Source organism: Lipotes vexillifer, unplaced genomic scaffold (genome assembly GCF_000442215.2).
Source record: "Lipotes vexillifer unplaced genomic scaffold, Lipotes_vexillifer_v1.1 scaffold259, whole genome shotgun sequence".
NCBI classification, from domain to species: Eukaryota; Metazoa; Chordata; class Mammalia; order Artiodactyla; family Lipotidae; genus Lipotes; species Lipotes vexillifer.
In genome coordinates, this window is record NW_006797031.1 from 286932 (window position 1) to 308456 (window position 21525).

Consider the following 21525-nt stretch of genomic DNA (forward strand, 5'->3'; position numbering starts at 1 on the left):
TAAATTTCTTTTATTGGTCTCTCATTTTATGGAAGTCTCCATCCCTTTTGAACTAGATAACAGAAATAGAAAGTTGAACTAGGTAACCTCTAAGGTTCTTTTCAATTTCTTTCAACTATGGAATTTAAGTATCTATTATATATAGAACATATTTCTCATTAAACTATTATTCTTATTATGGTTAATCCATAGCACAATACTAAGAACCTAGTACAAATTTGATTCACCTTCTTCAAACCTTCAAATTTTACCACCTTTCTGCTTTCTTTCTTGAAGTTCTCCTGTGTTCTCACTGCTTAACTATCTTCATATAGTTAGCTCCCAAATCACCATTTCCAATCTAAAAATTAAAATGAAAAAGTATAAAATAATATGCTTCTTAACTGCCAACAATTTTTGTTCTAAGTGCTCTACATGTATTTTCTCTTTTGATTCTTATAGCAATCTATTTACTTCATTATTCCTATTTTACCGATGAGAAAACTAAGGGTCAGAAAGATTAATGTAACTTGCACAATGTCCCATGGCTAGTAAATAGTGGAGTTGTTGGCTTCAAACCTAGGCAGTATGACTGGAGATCCAAGCTTGAAACAACCTTTGCTACTACAGTTTTAATTGGTTGTTAGATATTTCTGTAAACTCAGATGTCCCTTATCATTTCAAATTCAAAATTTCACACATCAAATGCATAGTGTTCCCACTTAGATAGCTTCTCCTAATTGCCCTTATTTTTCAGGGGCAAAACTTGAATCATTATTAACAAGTTCTATAGATTCTTCCTTCAAGTATATTCTTATGCTAATGTCCTTGGTCCAGACTTCTATTAGATTATATCTGGAATATGGAAAGATTTTCTAAACTCTCTGTTTAGTCTTTCTGCTGCTCAAAAACCTTCATTGGCTCCACGTTACCTATTAGGCTGTAGAGATAAGAATCCGCCTGCCAACACAGAGGACATGGGTTCGATCTCTGGTCCAGGAAGATCCCACATGCCGTGGAGCAACTAAGCCCGTGCACCACAGCTACTGCGCCTGTGATCTAGAGCCCACAAGCCACAACTACTGAGCCCGTGTGCCACAACTACTGAAGCCCGCACGCCTAGAGCCCGTGATCCGCAACAAGAGAAGCCACCACAGTGAGAAGCCCGTGCACCACAACAAAGAGTAGCCCCGCTCGCTGCAACTAGAGAAAGCCCACGCGCAGCAATGAAAACCCAAAGCAGCCAATAAATAAATAAATAAATGTTCCTTTAAAAAAAGAAAAAAGAGAAAATTCATGGCTTGGGAGCTAGAGTAATCAGGAATACTACATTAATATTAAACAGCAACCTTGTCTAATGTATTTTCTTAATTACATTGAACGGTGATGTTGTATTTAGTCAAAAGTCTTCACAGGGCTTCCCTGGTGGCGCAGTGGTTGAGAGTCCGCCTGCCGATGTAGGGGACGCGGGTTCGTGCCCCAGTCCGGGAAGATCCCACGTGCCGCGGAGCGGCTGGGCCCGTGAGCCATGGCCGCTGAGCCTGCGCGTCCGGAGCCTGTGCTCCACAACGGGAGAGGCCACAACAGTGAGAAGCCCGCGTACCACAAAAAAAAAAAAAAAAAAGTCTTCACAGATTATTTTTCTCAAGGGGATTTCAGTGCTTCAGTTTGCACATTACCATCAGTCTGTTTTGCTTGTTTCTCTGTGATGTCATAGTAACGAGATGTTATAAGTAAAGTGAGTATAGAACTACCTCTAAAGAGAATATTGATTTGTTTTATTTTAATATTTGTATTCCATATCCAAGAGATAGCTACAAATACAAATTTAAATATTATATAATGCAAAAATGAGTAAAGTGTTCCATGTGATGACTGTGTTCAAGTAAAAAAAATATTGTACTCTTTCTAGAAATAAAGGAGATTATGGACTTCCCTGGCGGTCCAGTGGTTAAGACTCTGTGCTCCCACTACAGGGGCACAGTTTCGATCCCTGGTCGGGGAACTAAGATTCTGCATGCCATGCAACACGGCCAAAAAAACAAAAAACAAAGGAGATTTCTAGTTAAGATGGCATGGTAAGTTCTGCTCCAAATTTGTAGTACTCAAAAAAAAAACAAACCCCAGAAAGTTTATCTTGACTAGATAATAAGATAAACATGGACTAGAAACAAAATAGACAAAGGTGAGTGGACTGAAACAGACGTCTTGAGCTCTCAGTATAGAAGTAGGTCCTAGCTTCTGGGAGTTCAGGTTCTGCAGGTTGGTAGAAATTAAAAGTGTTTCACATGCAATGCTCCTTCAACACCCTGAATAGATCAGTAGTATTTCAGATACCACTATATCAGGGTCCCTAAAATATCAGTATATGACACTGTGAAAGTAGCAACCCTGAAGGTGAAGTGGAGGCAACTAGATTATAGATCTAGTGATCTGTAATCACTAGATAAGGAGGAATAACCAGAGAGAGGAAAAAGGAAAAGTAAAGATTTTATACTCAAAATAAGCTTACAGAATTCAACCAACAAAATCAATATTTGGAAAGTGAATTTACTCCAGATAAAAAGTCTAAGAATTCTATATATTTAGGGTGCCAAAGAGAAAAATTATGGAATGATGTCATTAAAAAGGATTAAAAAATTAAAATATTAAGAAGAACCAATTAGAAAACTTGGAAATTACAAAAGAAAGAAAGAGTCACTGGATTAAAAAAAAAAAACCTCAATAGGTATGATGAACTCTAGACTGAACAGAGTTGAAAAGAGAATTCATAAACTGGAAGATTGTACTGAAGAACTTATCCAAAATATAGGACAGACAAACAGATAAAAAAATGAGCCATTAAGACATACAAAGAATAACACCCAATAGAAGATTCAGATAAAAAGAAGAAATTATGGCTGAAAAGGAATATTTGAAGGGATTACAGCATAGAATTTTCTAGAACTGAAGGAAGACATGAATCTCCATAATGAAAATACACTCTACTTAAATACATCTTAGAGAAACTCAGGACATCACAGATAAAAACTCTTTTCTAAAAGATTCAAATAGAAAAAGGAGGGACAGTAGGAGCCCAGACTTCTCATTGACTGCAATAGATGACCTAAGGTATTAGGGCTTCTATCCTCAGTTAAGGAACACTAAGGAATGTTATATAATGGAAACAACAAGACAGACACATAGCAACATACATAGAACTTAAAAACAAAGGACTGGGGACTTCCCTGGTGGCCCAGTGGTTAAGACGCTGAGCTCCCAATGCAGGGGGCCAGGGTTTGATCCCTGGTCAGGAACTAGATCCCACATGCTCCAACTAAGACCCGGCACAGCCAGATAAATAAGTAAATAAATAAATACTGAGTGAAAAAAAAACAACAACAAATCAGAAATGGAATCTACAGCACACTGTCATTTGTGTAGATTAGCATATGTACAAAACACGTTTTACAAGAACACATTCAAATAAAAAGGTACACATCAAACACATTAAATGATTGTGATGAGAGATGGCTATGAGGAAGGGGTTAAAAAGGAATGAATACACAAATAAATGAACAAACAAAAGAATGAGTCTTGCATGGACCAATAATGATAGCTTTAAAAAGAGGAGAATTGTTGCCAATCTATACTTTTATATACAATTAAACTATCATTTATGAATGAAGGCAAAATAGAGTGTCATAGATACCAAAACTGAGAGAATTTCTATCCACCGGATTATTTAGGATTGACAGGATAAGACCTAAATAAATGGAGATACATACTATGTTCATGAAGTGGAAGACTCAATGTTATTAAGATGCCAGTCCTTCACAGATTGATCTGCAGATTCAGTGCCATCCCAATCTAAATTCCAGAACTCTACAGCTCAATACTAAAAAAAAAAAGACAAACCAATTTAAAAATGAGCAAAAGACTTACAAACACAACAATGGATGATATACAAAAGGCCAATTGGCACGTGAAAAAGTGTTCATTATCAGTTGTCAGGAAAATACACATTAAAGCTGTAAGGAAATACCACTACACAACTAGAATGGATGAAACTAAAAAGTCTGCCAACATTAAGTGTTATTGAGGTTGTGGAACAATTATAACTCCCATACATTGCTAATGGGAATGTAAAACAGCAATTTTTTATAAAGTGTACACCAATCCTTTGATAGAGAAAAATCCATTTCTAGGTTTTATTGAAGAGAAGTGAAGACATTTGTCCACAAAAGACTTGTATAGGCATATTCATAGCAGATTTATTTACAATAGTGAAAAATTAAAGCATACTGTTAACACTCATACAATAGATTACTGTTCAGCGATAAAAAAGAACAAACTAGGAAAGGAAAAACTAAGGTGAAAAAAATCAAAACATTTATTATTTATAGTAGGCTAGGCATTGGCTGGAAAGGGATACAAGAGAACTTTCTGGGGAGTTGGAAATGTTCTATACCATAATACCTATTTGTCAAAAGAATACAGCTAAAAATTGTACATTTCAGTGTATGTAAATATTATCAAAAATAACCATATAAAACGATGATGATGATAATGATTATGGAGTAAGGTGGTAGGGAATAGGTAAAGGTATAAATGACACAGAAATGACAGAATATTGGGTTGATTGATCTATCATTTTATTGTTGTCTGCATATGTTAAACTATATATAACTTTTGAAGAAATTAAGAAAGAAAAATGTCTTATGTTTACCCAGACATTTACCAGTTCCAGTCATCTTCATTCTTTCCTATAGATAAATTACTGTTGTAATTTCCCTTCAGCCTATAGAATTTGTTAGCATTTCTAAAAGTCCCCTGGCCATGAATTTTCTCAGTTCTTTATCTGAAAATGGCTTTATTTTGATTTCAGTTTTAAAGGACAGTTTCAGTAGAGAATTATGAGTTGATAGTTTTTCTTTCTTTCATTCAACACCTTAAATATGTCCTTCCATTGTAGTCTGGCTTTTGTTGTTTTTGTTGAGAGCTTCCATCTTATTTATATTTTTGTTCCTGTTTGTGTAATATACCATTTTTCTCTGCTTTCAAGATAGATTTTCTCTTTATCTTTGAATTGAAGCAGTTGGTCTATTATGTGCCTGTTTGTGGTTTTCCTTGTGTTTATCAGTCTATAAGTTAATGTCATTTACAAAATTTAAGATGTTTTATTCAGATATTTTTCATTCCCCTTCTATTCCTCCTCTCCTTCAGGGTCTTTTTTTTCTTCTCTGTTCTTCAGATTAGGTAATTTTTATTGATTCATCTTCAGCTTCACTTCTTATATCTCCCATCTTCAGTTTATTCTTAAGAGTATCCAGTCAGTTTTTAATTGCATTTATTGAACTTTGCAACTTGAAACTTTCACTTGTTTTCATTTGATATTTTCTGTCTATTCATTTATTGTGCACATATCCTACTTTAAGTCTTTTACATGTTTATAATAGCTGGTCTAAAGTGCTTGTCTGATAATTGTAATATCTGAGAAATCTTTGGAATCTATTTTACTGACTTTTTTCATGAAGTATGGGTCACATTTTCCTATTTCTTTGCATGTCTAGTGTTTTTTGGTTGGATACTTGACTTCTGTTTTTGTTTTTGTTTTTTGTTTTTGTGTGGTTTTTTTTGCGGTACGCGGCCCTCTCACTCTTGTGGCCTCTCCCGTTGCGGAGCACAGGCTCCAGACGCGCAGGCTCAGCAGCCAGGGCTCACGGGCCCAGCCGCTCTGCAGCATGTGGGATTTTCCCGGACCGGGGCACGAACTCATGTCCCCTGCATCGGCAGGCTGACTCTCAACCACTGCGCCACCAGGGAAGCTCGATACTTGACTTTTTAAATGATGGATTTTAGAGACTCTGAATTCTGTTTTGCTTCTCTGAAAAATAATTTTTATTCTAGAAGGCAGTTAACTTGACAGAATTCAAATTCCAGACTCTTGTCTCCACTATAGTGATAGCAGTTGAAACCTTTACTTCAATTTCTAGCTGCTGATTTTCTGCGAGGACCCCTAGGGTCCCCTCCTTTACTTCATGATTAGTTTAGTGAACAGCACAGGTCTTGGGAGCTCTTTGTGTACAGAGATCGTCTCCTCTTTGGCTCCCTCCCTTCCATGATATTCTTCCTAAATTTCTGGTAGTTCTCCAGCCTTGAGCTCTGTCATCTGATGATGTCAGGCCAGTAAGACTTGGCTTTCTACTCAACCTACCCCCAGTGGCAAGCAGATTTAGCAGTGCCCTCTGCCAAAAAATGCAAATATACAAATCTCACCTTTTGCAGATTTACCCACCCAGCCACTGTCCTCCCCTTGCCAGGGAATGTGTGCTCTCTGCAGGCAGGACAGATTTCAGAGAGGAAGGGGAGGACTGTTTATTGCTCTCAAATCCAATCAGGTAAGTTACTCTTCCTTGCATATGAAGGAGCTAGTGAAGGAGTGGGGAGAGGCCAGGAGTATACTGTTCAAGCTACTTCAGCAAGTGAGTTGAGGTAGGGAAGAGATGTTCTCTTCTGATACTCCTAAGAAGTTTGTTCTCTTAACTGATTGGGCCTAAGCCTACATCAGCTTAGTAGAAGAGATCAGCAGTTTGTCATACAGTTGGACTGACCCTCATGCTGATAACAATCTGGAGGGGAAAACTAATTGAAAACCATCAAAAGCAAGCAAAAGCAGACAGAAATTGGAGGGGAAAGATAAACTGCAAGTTTTCCGGCAAGACTTTCTGTCAGACGGTATAATGCTTACATCAAATCCATTACCCCCCTGTACTATTTTCTATCCCAAATTATGTCCAACCCAGTTACAAGCATAGCACATGACAGGTGCTACAGTTAAATGATAATTAATCTATACTGTCCAGGAATCCAGGAGGATATCCAAAGGAGAATATCCAGCAAATATCTGGAAGAGTAGCCACCTGTGGACTTTACATTTTGTCTTTGTTCTATATAATGCTTTTTATTTAAACCTACTTTGTCTGATATTAATGTGGCTACCCTTGCTTTCATTTTCTTTCTACTATATTTACCTGGTATATCTTTTTTTATATAAATTTATTTTATTTATTTATTTTTGGCTGCACTGGGTCTTTGTTGCTGCATGAGGGCTTTCTCTAGTTGCAGTGAGCTGGGGCTAATCTTCATTGCAGTGCGCAGGCTTCTTATTGCAGTGGCTTCTCCTGTTGCAGAGCACGGCTTCTAGGTGCACGGGCTTCAGTAGTTGTGGCACGCGGGCTTCAGTAGTTGTGGCTTGTGGGTTCTAGAGCACAGGCTCAGTAGTTGTGGCGCACGGGCTTAGTTGCTCCATGGCACGTGAGATCTTCCTGGACCAGGGATCGAACCCATGTCCCCTGCATTGACAGGCGTATTCTTTTTTTTTTTTCTTTTTGACAGGTGTATTCTTAATCACTGAGCCACAAGGGAAGTCCCTACCTGGTATATCTTAACCCATAATTCTTTATCGTTTTGTTTTAAGCGGATCCCAAATAGCATATAATTGTATATACTGTTTTATTTTTTATGATTTGAGATTCTTTGTATTTAAGAAGAAGTTTTCATTTATTATAGTAAATAATATAATTGTTCTTATTCTGTCATCTTAGTTTACACAATTTGTTATGTTGCCTTACTCCTGTTTTTCCAGTCTTCTTTTGCTTTTGCTGGTTTTCTCGTTCTCTTGTTTTGCTCCTAATAACTTAGAAATAAGACATACTATTTTTATTTGATTAGTAATTTCAAAATAAAAAGAAAGTGAACTTCTATTTCTTTTTTTTTTTTTAAGTCCACTGAACTTCAGATTTATTGATTGTGAAGGATTGACAATGTATCATTTATTTATTTATTTATTTATTTATTTATTTAGCGATACGCGGGCCTCTCACTGCTGTGGCCTCTCCCGTTGCGGAGCACAGGTTCCGGATGCGCAGGCTCAGCGGCCATGGCCCACGGGCCCAGCCACTCTGCGGCATGTGGGATCCTCCCAGACCAGGGCACGAACCCGTGTCCCCTGCATCGGCAGGCGGACTCTCAACCACTGCACCACCAGGGAAGCCCGAACTTCTATTTCTTTACCAACATTAAGAATACATTGGGGGGGCTTTCCTGGTGGCGCGGTGGTTGGGACTCTGCCTGCCGAGGGGGCCGCGGCGGTGAGAGGCCCGCGTACCGCAAAAAAACAAACAAACAAACAAAAAAGAATACATTGGTTATCTATTGATTCCCCTGGAAATGAGTCACATATTTTAGTACCTCCCTTTGTTCCTACCTCCCACCATTTATTGGAATAGTCTGGGCTTTTAAAACTATTATTATTATTTCTTTTTTTTACATTTCATTAATGAATACTTTTCACTTTTGCATTTCCTTAATGTAGCCATGTTAACCATGTTAAGAACAATTACTTAGACATTAATTTTTAAGTTTGCAAAAGGTTACAATTTTCATCTCTATTTCTTTTATAACATATCTCCCTTATACTTAAGATCTTTATTTTTGTTAATTTATTGGATACTGAAGTATTTCTTTAAGTGATTTTTAAAGAAGAGTATATATCTGAATCTTTGCATATCTGAGGGTATATATTAAATGTGTATTCTTCTGACATAGCAGTTAATCCGTAGGAATTTTTCCTAAGGAAATGATAGCAGGATGCAAAGATGTGTGTACAAGTTCATTTTTCAGTATTATTACAAAAGCAAAAATCAGAAACTAATAAGTGTCTACAAATAGAGATTGGTCAAACAAAATAAAATTATTTCCAGTCATTACTGTAAAATCCTAACAGTTTTATCACTTTGTCACCTAATTAATGTATCATTAATCTTTTTGCCTGTTACTTGTGCAAGTTATAATTAAAACATAAATTTAGACCATGCAAAGTAAACATTAGCATGTTTAGCTGTCAACATTAATATTCTATTTAGTATCTTTTTCAGTTTTTCAATTAGACTAAATATTGGCTAAATAGATATTTATTATTGAAAATATTTTTTAAGAAATTTAATTTTAGTTATTTCTTGTAGTCACTGCATGGATTTTTTTGGGCAACCCAGACCAGAAGATAACCAGTCAGTAGTCAGCAGAATGCAAAAGAAATACTGGAAAACCAAACAGGTCTTTATCAAAGCAACCGGGAAAAAGGAGGATGAGCACGTAGTGGCGTCTGATGCTGAACTGGATGCTAAACTTGAGGTAAATTTTAGGATTCTGTGTACTGCATATAACTTGTTATTATCTAAGATGACTAAGAGGACTATGACAAGCTTTCATACTGAAGAACTTATCGCGATAAATGCAAAATTTGATAGTAGATTAGTTGTATCCATTTACCAATCAGATCTTCTGGATAGGAGATCATAATTCTCACAGATTGAGGATTGGCAGAACTGGTGTTCATAAATTAGATAAATCATGAACTCAGTAATTTCTCTGGCACAAGTATTGTAATTTTTATGCCATGTTAATGAATTAATTATATTTCTAATTGGGACCATATACTCATTATGTATCATGTCATAATATTTTGTACTATTTTATCTGAAGTCTATACCTCACTGCAATACATTAACTGAAATCAAATAGAGTGAGGATTTTACAAGTTGGAGTTTTTGTTTCTATTATTAAGGGGTGGAGTTAATTGAAGTATGTCATATGCATTTTTGGTTCTGTTTTTCATTTTAAATAAAAGGACTAATTACCAGGAAACAACTTTAAACATATATGTGTCTTATGCTTTTAAGTAATTAAGCTAATTAGAAGGAAGGTCTCATGTACGTTAATGAAAAAATCTAGATTTTTAAATGCAGATTTGCTAATTCCATGTACATATACTAATGTAACTTTTACAGATGTTTCCAGGCAGGAGTTCTGTTATGCTTGGAATGTAGTAATCTGTTGGGATTCTTAAATATTCTTAAATATTTTTAAATAGAGGTCTAATTAAATAGGTCTTAATCTTCTAAGTAATTTTATTCTGCAGAAAATAAACTTTCGTAATTGCCCTAACAAATATGGAAATGGAAATTACTTCTATTTAACAAGCTTTTTGTGTTGAAAAGTACAATTTGTGTTGAAAAGTATTCTTCTTAGGATTCAGTGACAAATGTTGGAAAAAAAATGAAGGGACTTTATTATAAGTAATATGTTTTAGCACCAGGGGAACTCTTCACTGTTGCTGCATATATTCCCACAGATGTATATTTTTTTGTATTGTTTCACATCCTTAGGTAACGTGTGGGTGACATTTTATATTCAGTGTAATTCTTGTCCATTAGACAAATATTTGGAATCAGCCAAGAACTTTCTCCCACAATTGTACTAATTATTTTAAGAATGAGAAATAGTTTAATTTTAAGTATACATACAAGTATGCATACTTAAATTATCATGTTGTACACTTTAAATATATTACAGTTTTGTTTGTCAAATTATACCTCACTAAAACTGAAAAACTGTTTTTATTATAACAGTGAAAAGCAATATTATGTAAATCTTTCAAGGACCCATGGGGAAAAAAATCATAATCACTTCATCACAACACAACTATCATTTTTGTATTCTTTTCTGATACCCTTCCATATGGATTTAAAACAGCTTTTTAAATTGCCAAATCCATATAACAAGTGTAATTCAAACATACTTAAACTTACGTGGAAAATTGATGGTTGCTCCTCCACTTAGATATTAGTGTCTATTATCAGTCTTCCTTCAGTCTTATCAAACATCAAAATAACAACAAAACTACATCAGAGATAGATCATTCAGGCTTAATGGTGATATTGGAAGTTCATTTGATAATCTCAAAGGATTAGGGCCTAATATTATACCACAGTGCCGAGGTCTTTTTGAACTAAAGTCTCATAGCAACTCTTCAGCGAAGGACTTTGTGAGTCTTCTTTAGGCTGCACCCTAAAACCCATGCTGGCTTGTTTCTGTGGGAAAACCCAAATGTATAGATATGTGTGAAGAGTTACCTCACGTGTATGTGTCCTGATCTCAAATTTTCACTTGCTTGCTTTGAAATGGGAGCCTACTGGATATTTTATTTTTTTGTTAGCTATTAGCAGCAGTGATAATGAAGGGATTAATATTCATGGAAAATTCTAAACAAAAATAATCCAAAAGTAATTTATTTTTGATGTTGTAACACATTATTTAATTTTTATGGTAAACTCACTGACCTGTTTTGCTTAGACCAATATCTGAGAAGAGTCAGACTCCGAGTTAGTTAGTGTTTTCTAAGGCTATCTATACTCTTTTCATCAGTGGTAAGCAATGTTTGATGTAGTTTATATTAGATTTACCTTTTTGCTATTTAGATAGTTTGGAGCTGAGGGGAGGACAAATTCCACAGTTATAAATTTTTATTAGTTCCCATGTATTTATCACCATTTCTTCCAACCCTCATGGGGGAAATCTAAATGTGCTTTTTCTACACCTGAAATAAAACCCAAACTGAAGTATATCACAGTCAAGGAAAATAGACATAATACTTATAAGAAAATGTTTTGCTTTTGAAGTGCTTTTTAAATATTTTCTATTTGTTTATTGTTCTTTACATTGTCCTAATAAAATTTATATTTCAAAGGTTTTTCACTCCATTCAAGAGACATGCACTGAACTTCTGAAGATAGTTGAGAAATATCAGCTAAAACTCAATGGTATGAAATCATAGATATCTATCTGACAATTCCCATTTAAAATAAATATTCATTTGCATTTTTTAAATGAAAGATTTAATGTAAAAATAGTAGTTTATTGAATTATTTTGTGGACAGTTTCTAATGACAAAAATGAGTATTTACAGTGACCTGTTCTCAAATCCCCCAGTGTCCTCAGTTCATCAGATCCTCTGACAGATTCATTTCGCTGAGTTTAGTTTTCCTTCCCAGAGTCTTAAGTGGATTTACTTCCATCATTTAAAAGCTCTCTTTCTCAACCCCTACTTGCTCTGGCAGTTGCCATCCCATTCCTCTGTTCCTTTCACAGGGAATTTCGACATAATTATCTGTAGGCACAGTGTCCATTCCTTTCCTTCCACTCTCTCTCATACTCACCCCAGTCAGGTGTTCACTCCCACCACTCCACCAGATTGCTCTTGTCATAGTCATGAAGCAATAAATCCAGGGACCAATTATCGGTCCATGTCACATTATTTAACACAGTTGATTATCTGCCCCCTCCTTGAGACACTCTCTGTGCTTGGCTTCCAGTTACCACATGTCCCTGGATTTCTTTTTAATGGTCATTCCTTCTCAGTATCGTGCCACTGCTGGAATCTCCTCTCTTCTATTTTTTTTTTAATAATTATTTTATTTTATTTATGGCTGTGTTGGGTCTTCGTTGCTGCGCCCGGGCTTTCTCTAGTTGCGGCGAGCGGGGTCTACTCTTCGTTGCGGTGCGCAGGCTTCTCATTGCGGTGGCTTCTCTTGTTGCGGAGCACGGGCTCTAGGTGCGTGGGCTTCAGTAGTTGTGGCACATGGGCTCAGTAGTTGTGGTACACAGGCTTAGTTGCTCCGCGGCATGTGGGATCTTCCCAGACCAGGGCTCAAACCCGTGTCCCCTGCATTGGCAGGTGGATTCTTAACCACTGCGCCACCAGGGAAGCCCTCTCCTCTCTTGACCTCTTCTGGTTGGAACTCAATCTTTGGATCTCTTCTCCTGCCTTAATTATGGTTCCCTACTGGACATGGCCACCTCTCTGATTCTGTTACTTCTCTAATCTCATCTCCTCTTGAGCCATGTTGATCTCCTTCACAGTAGGCATATCTGCATAGTAGGCTCCCATTCTTCTTTAGGTATGTGGTCTATTGTCATCTTTTTAGTGAGTCATTCCCTGACCCCCATATCTAAAATGAAATACCCCTCTTTCTCATAGTCTGTCTACTTAACAATAGAACTTAACAGTATTCAACATTCTGTATATTTTATCTGTTGTTTTTCTTACCACCACTAGATATGCTCTCCTTAAGGACAGGAATTTGTCTGTTTATTTCTGGTCTCCTAACCTAGAAACAGTGTGTAGCATACAGTCCATACTTAATATATATTTGCTCAATGAATGGTTTTCTTGTGTAGCTGTGTAAATTGGTCTCAAAATTTTACAATCAAAGTTCATGTGTTGTCCCGTTAAAGCAAGAAATCCATTATAGCATGGTAATTTTTTGAGTACCTGCCATGTGTAAAATTATGTCCTTTTCCCAAGGCAGTAGTTCGAGAAACAACTTTTTGTAACAAAATAAGAGACAAGAATAGTGTGTAATTGAATTCAGGATAGTGATACAGACATACCTCTGAATTCTCTTGGAATGAAAAATAACTGTATTAGAGTGATTGGTAAAGGCAACTCCATAGATGGGAATTGAGGTAAAATGTAAAAGGTTTATAGATGTTGAATATGTGGGAAGAAAGGGAATTGGAGTCAAGGAATAAGGTTAAAGAATGAGAACAGTCTGCATGATGGAAGAGTTTGTAATTGGGACTAGTAGGGTGATACAAGAGCAAAGGAAGATTCGAGTCAGATTGCTAAGGACCTTAAATATTTTACCAAGCAGTAAAAAGCCATTGCAATCATTGGAGCAAGGGAGTCCTGTGACAGAAATGTAAAGAAACATTTGCAAGTTTGTGCATACTGCATTTTGTCCTGGGATCACCAGATCTTTTAGCATGCTGGTGGAGCATTTCAGGGTAAGGAAGAGATATACGTATATAGATTTCATCATGTACTCTCTCTTCAAGATTGTGTATGACTGTGATTTCTTGAAGACTGTTTTATTAATAGATCTTCTGTTGAGACTAACATTGGACAATTGCAGTAGATTCCTCCATCACTATAAAGCTTTATGAGAATAACTTGGCTGGGGAAGGACACATAGGAGTAGGGTCTCTGTAGTTTTTGGCAGCAGGTCCCAACACAGAATTAGCACAGATTCAGCTTCATCTCCTCCCCTTTCTGCATTGATAAGGATGAGGCTCAGTGATGGTTCATGTTCAATTGATATTTGTTAATGAGGTAGTCCAAGTTCTCAGAGAGCTTTCTGGATCATCTACAAGTTAATATTTTTTTTCTAGTAGTTTTCATTGAGGTATATTTTATGAAGTTCTGATTCAAAGGAAATATGTAATCTGTACATCTTTGAAGTAATGAGAATATTAAATTAACCAGATTCCTCAAATCCAGTCCACTCTTAATCAGGTTAATTGTTCATAAAACAGCACACGGTTTTATTAAAGATGATACTACAGAATGTGTAGACACCCTCTCCCAAACACCATCGTGCTCTCCTAGGGCCTCCCTTGTAGGCACTATAGGGAGGACCAGGCAGGGGGGGCAGCTAGCAAGTGAGAAGGCCTGAGTTCCCCTGCTGCCTCAGAGGTATTAAAAGGGACTTCCCTTTCAGTTTTTAACTTCAGTTTTTCCATCAGTAAACTAGGGTGAAATTAAGCATGACATTTGTCATGTTTTTCACTTTTTTTATAGAATTATTTTTAAAAGTAATTTATTAATTAATTGATTTTTGGCTGCATTGGGTGTTTGTTGCTACGCACGGGCTTTCTCTAGTTGCGGCAAGTGGGAGCCACTCTTCATTGTGGTGCACGGACTTCTCATTGCAGTGGCTTCTCTTGTTGTGGAGCATGGGCTCTAGGAACGCGGACTGCAGTAGTTGTGGCATGCAGGCTTCAGTAGTTGTGGCACACAGGCTCAGTAGTTGTGGCTCGCAGGCTCTAGAACGCAGGCTCAGTAGTTGTGGCGCACGGGCTTAGTTGCTCTGCGGCATGTGGAATCTTCCTGGACCAGGGCTCGAACCCATGCCCCCTGCATTGGCAGGCAGATTCTTAACCACTGTGCCAACAGGAAAGTCCTTGTTTTTTACTTTAAGCTCACAATTTGAACACTTTATGGGTTTCCTCACCTGTTTGTCTTATTGTGATTAAAGGGTCATCTTCCACTAGATCAGTGCTTCTAAAACTGTGGTGAAGGGCCATTTTCTGTCTTGTGTTTTACTTTCAATCTGTTGTAAACTGACACTTTTGAAAATACAATAAAAATGAATTTTCAGAAAAATGAAATTAAAGAAGACATGCAAAATATAGGCACACTTTTTTATTATTAGACTCAACAGATATAAAACAAATTGCTAAAAGTTTCTAAATAGTTTCTTAGTTTTGATATCTGTCACAAGCTGGTAGCAAATGGTTCTGGACTGGCATTGGTCCACGGACCACACTTTGAGTTGTATTGTACTACATGATAACTTTAAGGGTTTTAGGAACGAAATCGTGGACAGTTGTGGGTCTGAGATACTGGGCATAGGAAAATGAAGCCAGGATGGGAGACAAGAATAAGTTGTTTAAGTAGAAAGCCAGGAGCTTCCCTGGTGGTGCAGTGGTTAAGAATCTGACTACCAATGCAGGGGACACGGGCTTGAGCCCTGGTCCAGGAAGATCCCACATGCCGCGGAGCAGCTAAGCCTGTGCACCACAACTACTGAGCCTGCGCTCTAGAGCCCGCAAGCCACAACTACTGAAGCCCGTGTGCCCGTGCTCCGCAACAAGAGAAGCCACTGCAATGAGAAGCCCGCGCACTGCAATGAAGAGTAGCCCCCACTTGACGCAACTAGAGAAAGCCTACGCACAGCGATGAAGACCCAATGCAGCCAAAAATAAATAAATAAAATAAATAAATAAATAGAAACCCCCAAATACTTTGTAAGAGGCAATGATCCTAAAATGCATCTCTGCACGTTTGAAAATGCGTCATCTGTGGTTTTGTTTTATTTTATTATTTTGGATTTTTTTTTTCACTAAAGATCAGTCTTTCCCGAAGTGAAGTCCATGGAGTCAGTGCATCAAACTCATCTGGAGTGCTTGTTTAAAAATAAAAAACAGATCCTCAGACCTGTAAAATCAGAATCTCTGGAGATGAAGCCCAGGAATTTGCATTTTAAAAATAAGTGTCTCTCCTTCCACCCCCAAGTAATTCTTCTGTATAGAGAATTATTGCTGTGAGAATTTTAGTCGTGTGTGTGTGTGTGTGTGTGTGTGTTTCAAACCAATGATGAAATGAAACAATGAAGTATACTCTCATTTTTTTCCCTAGTTATATCAGAGGAAGAAAACGAACTAGGGCTCTTTTTAAAGTTCCAAGCAGAACGGGATACAACGCAGGCTGGCAAAATGATGGATGCCACTGGCAAGGCACTCTGTTCTTCAGCCAAGCAAAGGTTTATCATGGTTTTGCATCATCCTTAAATTTGTAGTCAGTATGACAGTTTTGATGTGTGTAGTTAAATTTGCATATTTGTAAAGGTTTCTCTTCATTCCAGTAGAGGGTTAAAAGAGAAGTATATTGCAGTATATAGTTGTTTTGATGCCTAACTCTTATTTATTTTGAATTTAAAATAATTATTTAAAAATTGACATTCACAGGTTGCTTAATTCCTAGAAATAGACTTTAGGCCTGTACTTAAATTTCTTAAGTGGTTTAATGTAACAGAGGCACAGAATGGCTAAAATTTAAACATGTATATATATATTTTTCACTTTTTGGATATTATACTATCTATGAGTACATTGGAACTTTTCCTCTTTTTAGGCAGAGGAAATTTTGTCTTCTTAATTATATACTTTGCATTCATTATTTTACAACTTTTTAACATAAAGATACCTGCTGCAAAGAATCTCCTACAATTACTAAATAAAGCCAAAATCTTTGCATTTTCTAGAGGAAAATAAAAATAGACTTTATTGGACCTGTAATGACAATGTATAACTTAAGTGGCTTTATTCTGAAACACCATATTAGTGCAAAAGTCCACCTTTAAGGAGGTGACAAAGAGACAGCCAATAAAAGCCCCTCTATTGCCGCTAAGTCAAAAGCAGACCAGAGGTATGAAAAATGTATGTACAAGTATTCTTATTACAACATTGTTTGTAAAGCCAAAAAATGAAAAACAACCTAAATGTCCTTCAGTGTGATTGTTTAAATTAATTGTCACATCATTATTGTGGAAAACATTAAAGAAGTACTGAAAGTGCCGATATAGAAAAACTTCCAAGATAGCATAAGTTAAAAAAGGAAGGTGCATATTAATACTATATATAAAATAGATAACTAATGAGAACCTACTGTATAGCACAGGGAACTCTACTCAGTGCTCTGTGGTGACCTAAATGAGAAAGAAATCCAAAAAAGAGGGTATATATGTATATGTATAGCTGATTCACTCTGCTGCACAGTATAAACTAAAACAATATTGTAAAGCAACTATATTCCAATAAAATTTTTTTTTAAATTAAAAAAAAAAAAAAAAAAAAGCAGACCAGAGGAGTTGGGTTTGACTTGTGTTTCTTAAATCCTTTTTTCTCTTTTTCTCATCCTCAGCTGCTAAGAATTTTATCCTCATTCCTTCATCTAGCATTTTATCTGCTTTTCTATACCCAGGTTTTCCCTAAATTTGTCAAAAGAAAGGCTTTCTGCTTATAGGATTATGCTTTATAAATATAGGATCTCTTTACTCAAGGAATTCTTTTCTAAATGGCAGATTTACTTGGCAGATTATTTATACATGGATAAACATCTAAAATGTTGCAAAAATGATATATTGATATTTCCTGAAACAAGAAAGGGAGAGATATAAACACATCTTTATTAACAGTTCAAAGTTAACTGTATGATCCTTATTTGCTTTCTGATTTTCTTAGGCATCTTAATAATTTCCTGTTTATAGACTCATCTTGATAGCAAGTTATGCTTTATGGTTGTTTTTGTTTTATTTTGCTTATGGGATGTACATGCCTCTTATTTTTACCTCTCTGCCATTAGATTGGCTCTGTATACTCCCCTGTCTCGTCTTAAGCAAGAAGTAGCAACATTCAGTCAAAGGGCAGTATCTGATACCTTGATGACAGTCAATCGGATGGAGCAGGCGCGCACAGAATATAGAGGAGCTCTGCTGTGGATGAAAGACGTGTCCCAAGAACTGGACCCAGACACCTTAAAACAAATGGAAAAGTTCCGAAAAGTATGAAAATACATCCCTTTTTTATGTTTTCTTGAAGCTCTACAGAATAATTTAATCAAGAGTATAAAACGTCAGACTATTTTTGGAAAATGTGTTATATTATAAATACTTGGTTGCTTGGAAATCTTCAGTTAACGTACAAAATGTTGTCACACTTTTTTTTTTTTTTACTCTTTGAGTGGCATAATAGATCTACCTTTTAAATGTTGCCTACCTGGACTTTTAGGAGTTGTTTGCAGGAGGAAAACAGTTCATTAGCCTGGAAAAAAAACTTAAGTAAAAATTCATGTAAAATGATTATTAATTATAAGTGAAGGTTATCAAATTTTTCATTCTGCCACAATACATAGTTTGACCACAAACTGTTAAAGCAACTATATGTGTGAACATATATTTTGCTAAGTAAACTCCTTATTATAAATTGTATTCCCTGAATTTACCATACATAAATAGTAAAATTCACTCACTCCTTCATAAAGTGCCTATAATAAAAATCCATATTTATATTTAGTATTGATGGAGTCTTTTTACTAGCCATTACAAGTTCTTTGCCTCAATGATTACTCCAACAGACCTGGGCAGTAGCTGGACACATGGCCTTAGGCAACCTGTTATTCTGTCCCCTTTATAATCCTTGACAATTAGAATACAATCAAAGCGAGTGGTCACACAACATTGTCAATGCACTAGTGTCACTGAATTGTACAGTTTTAAAATGGTTAATTATATGTTATGTGAATTTCACCTCAATTTTTAAAAAAAGGATATAATCCACACCTCTCATCAAATAGCCCTGCACAGTCTGATCCCTGGTCCCTCTGCTGCCACATCTTGTACAGTACTTACTTTCTGTGCTCCAGCCCTTTCTATGCTTGAGGAAGGAATCGGCTCTACCCTATTCCTTCCTGCTCTGGAAACACTTCCCACACCCAGGACTTTTGTCCTTCCTTTTCCCTGGGTCTAGAAGTCTCTCCTCAGGGTCTTAGCAGGGCCTGCTCATCATCTTCCTATCCCAGTTCACATATCATGCATGAACTCACCAAGGGCTTCCCTGACCATCTAATCAAATGTTGTCACCCATTTCTGTTGCATTTATATATCTTTGTGATTTGAGATTATGTTATATATATTTTTTCTTTTTTTCCTGGGCCTCCTCACTCAGGGATGGTGAGGGAGAACATTGTTCACCACAGCATCCCCGTGCCTGGAACAGTGCCTGGCACATAATAGATACCTCATAAGTATTTGTTGAATGAATGAATACGTATATTTAAAGTTGAGTATTCACACTATTTGGTGATAAATGATTCATTTGTAAGAAATATAATAAGCCTGTATTTAAGTTTATAAATATATCTGTATGATTCAGAACTATCATTAATGCTTCTCAACACTTTTACTATGTCCTCTTTCCATTTATTCTTCTACTCTTTCTTAGGTAAATATTATCCATCAGTAGTTTTGGATGTTTGTTTTTATTTGGAATCTGTTTTTTTTTTTAACTATGTACTTTCTCTCTTTCATCACATAGTTTCTCAGCATAAAGATATCTGCTGGAAAGAATCTCCTACAGTTTCTAAAAATAGCCAAAATCTTTTCCATTAATTTTGAAATAATACAGGGAAAGGGAATTAGTCTTCTTTATTACAATTTCATGTGTCTGAAAACATGTATCATAAACCTGTGTGGTATATTTATTTCTGTATTATAAGCAATAATAACTAACACTTTTGTGGTTGCAGGTACAGATCCAAGTGAGAAATAGCAAAGCTTCTTTTGACAAGTTAAAGATGGATGTTTGTCAGAAAGTGGATTTACTCGGAGCTAGTCGCTGCAATATGTTGTCTCATTCACTCGCTACCTACCAGGTACCCACCTCCATGGTCAGCATGTCCTTGCAGTAAAGATGAGTGGTGAGATTCCTTTTTAAAAGTTGTCTAAAGAGGGCAAAAAAACTGTATAATTGATCAGATTCCTTTGACTTTGCTGAAATTGCTTATTGAGTTACGACATTCAGAATCATGAATGGAAAAGACCTTAGGGCCTTTCTTTGCCTGCTCCCATAGCTTCACATTATTCCCCTTGGTATCCTAGGAGAGACAGACACTTACGGACTGTCTAGGGTTGAGGAGGGGAATGTGGAGAGGAGGCAGGATTCAAGGCCTATTAGCCTTGGTTCATTCAGAGCTACTCCATTTTAAACTAGTTCTGCATACAGTTTCATTTGAAGCAAATAGGCTGTGGCCCTGAGCTGCGGAGCCTGCTCTCTGGAGCCTGTGAGCCACAACCACTGAGCCCAAATGCCAGAGCTACTGAAGCCTACATGTCTAGAGCCCATGCTCTGCAATACTTTTCTATCATTTTATGGATGAGGAAAGTGAGAATTAAATGAGAATTAAATGGCAATCAATGTTGGGCTTAAAAACTTAAGTTTTCTAATTCTAGGTCTTGTGTTCTTTTCATTCTGCCAAATTGCCATTCCACACCACTTTAATCTCAGAAGTCTCATTTGTGCTTACTTTATTCCAAATCATACATAAATAGCATACAATGAGTAAGTTAGATATTAACAGGTAGCAGTTAACTGATTTTATCAGGTATTTGTAAATGGCAAAATAGGAGAATACGTTTTTTTACATGAGAAAACAATACAAACTAAAGGAAATGGGTATTCACTGCTGCTTTTAGGGAATCTACCTAATTCAGTTCAGTACTGTGGAATTCAGAAATCAAGAGAGGATGCACTTGAAAATAAAAGTATGTGACAGGACTTCCCTGGTGGCCCAGTGGTTAAGACTCTGTGCTTCCACTGCAGGGAGAATTACCTGACTTAGCTTCATAGCACATTTTTTTGACAAGTCTTTCTTGAACTCTAAATGAAAGTCCAAATTTAGTGGTACAAATTATTTTACTCCAATTAATAAAGGTTTGTATTATATGCTTACCAACATACAGATTTACACATATACTTCTAATGCAGATATGATATTTTGGTGCTTTTACCATTTTTCTTTTGGATTCCTCAGGTGTTCTGATCTGCCAGTTTCATTCTCTTGGCTGCAATTACACTCTAGCTGGCTCCAGTGTACATTTCAGTGCTGTATACAGATAGGCACACATACATGCAGATACAATGCCAATTCTTATGGAGAATTACTGTTTACAGTGCTTGCTGGTTCACCAAACTTGGGAATTGATTTTAGTTCCTACTTCTTATTACTTGACAACTATTCATCTACTATAGTGAGGAAAAATAGCACTGAAAAAAGAGGAGAGGAAGGAGAACTGTAGTGTCACCTTTTCTTTTTCTGCAGAGGACACTGCTTGGATTCTGGGAGAAAACAGCTCGAATGATGTCCCAAATCCATGGGACCTGTATTGGCTTTCATCCATATGATTTTGTAGCTCTCAAGGTACATTTCTTTCAATGGTCTTTTCTTAGATTTATTACACTTCATTTGGATAACAACTTTGAAACTACTTTTTGCTAAGCCTAATTTCAACTTTACAAAACACTGGGAAACATTTTTCTACACTCTTT

General features: G+C 36.5%; 1 protein-coding gene across 1 annotated transcript in view; it reads left to right on the forward strand.

The window, feature by feature from the left end:
• Positions 1–8991: 8991 nt before the first annotated feature.
• The window catches only part of ICA1L (islet cell autoantigen 1 like), a 39871-nt gene continuing 27337 nt past the window's right edge, over positions 8992–21525 (forward strand). The window contains 6 exon segments of the mRNA XM_007469177.1: positions 8992–9153; positions 11549–11621; positions 16061–16184; positions 17786–17984; positions 19727–19852; positions 21299–21397. Of these exon segments, the coding sequence (XP_007469239.1) occupies positions 8992–9153; positions 11549–11621; positions 16061–16184; positions 17786–17984; positions 19727–19852; positions 21299–21397 (783 nt within the window).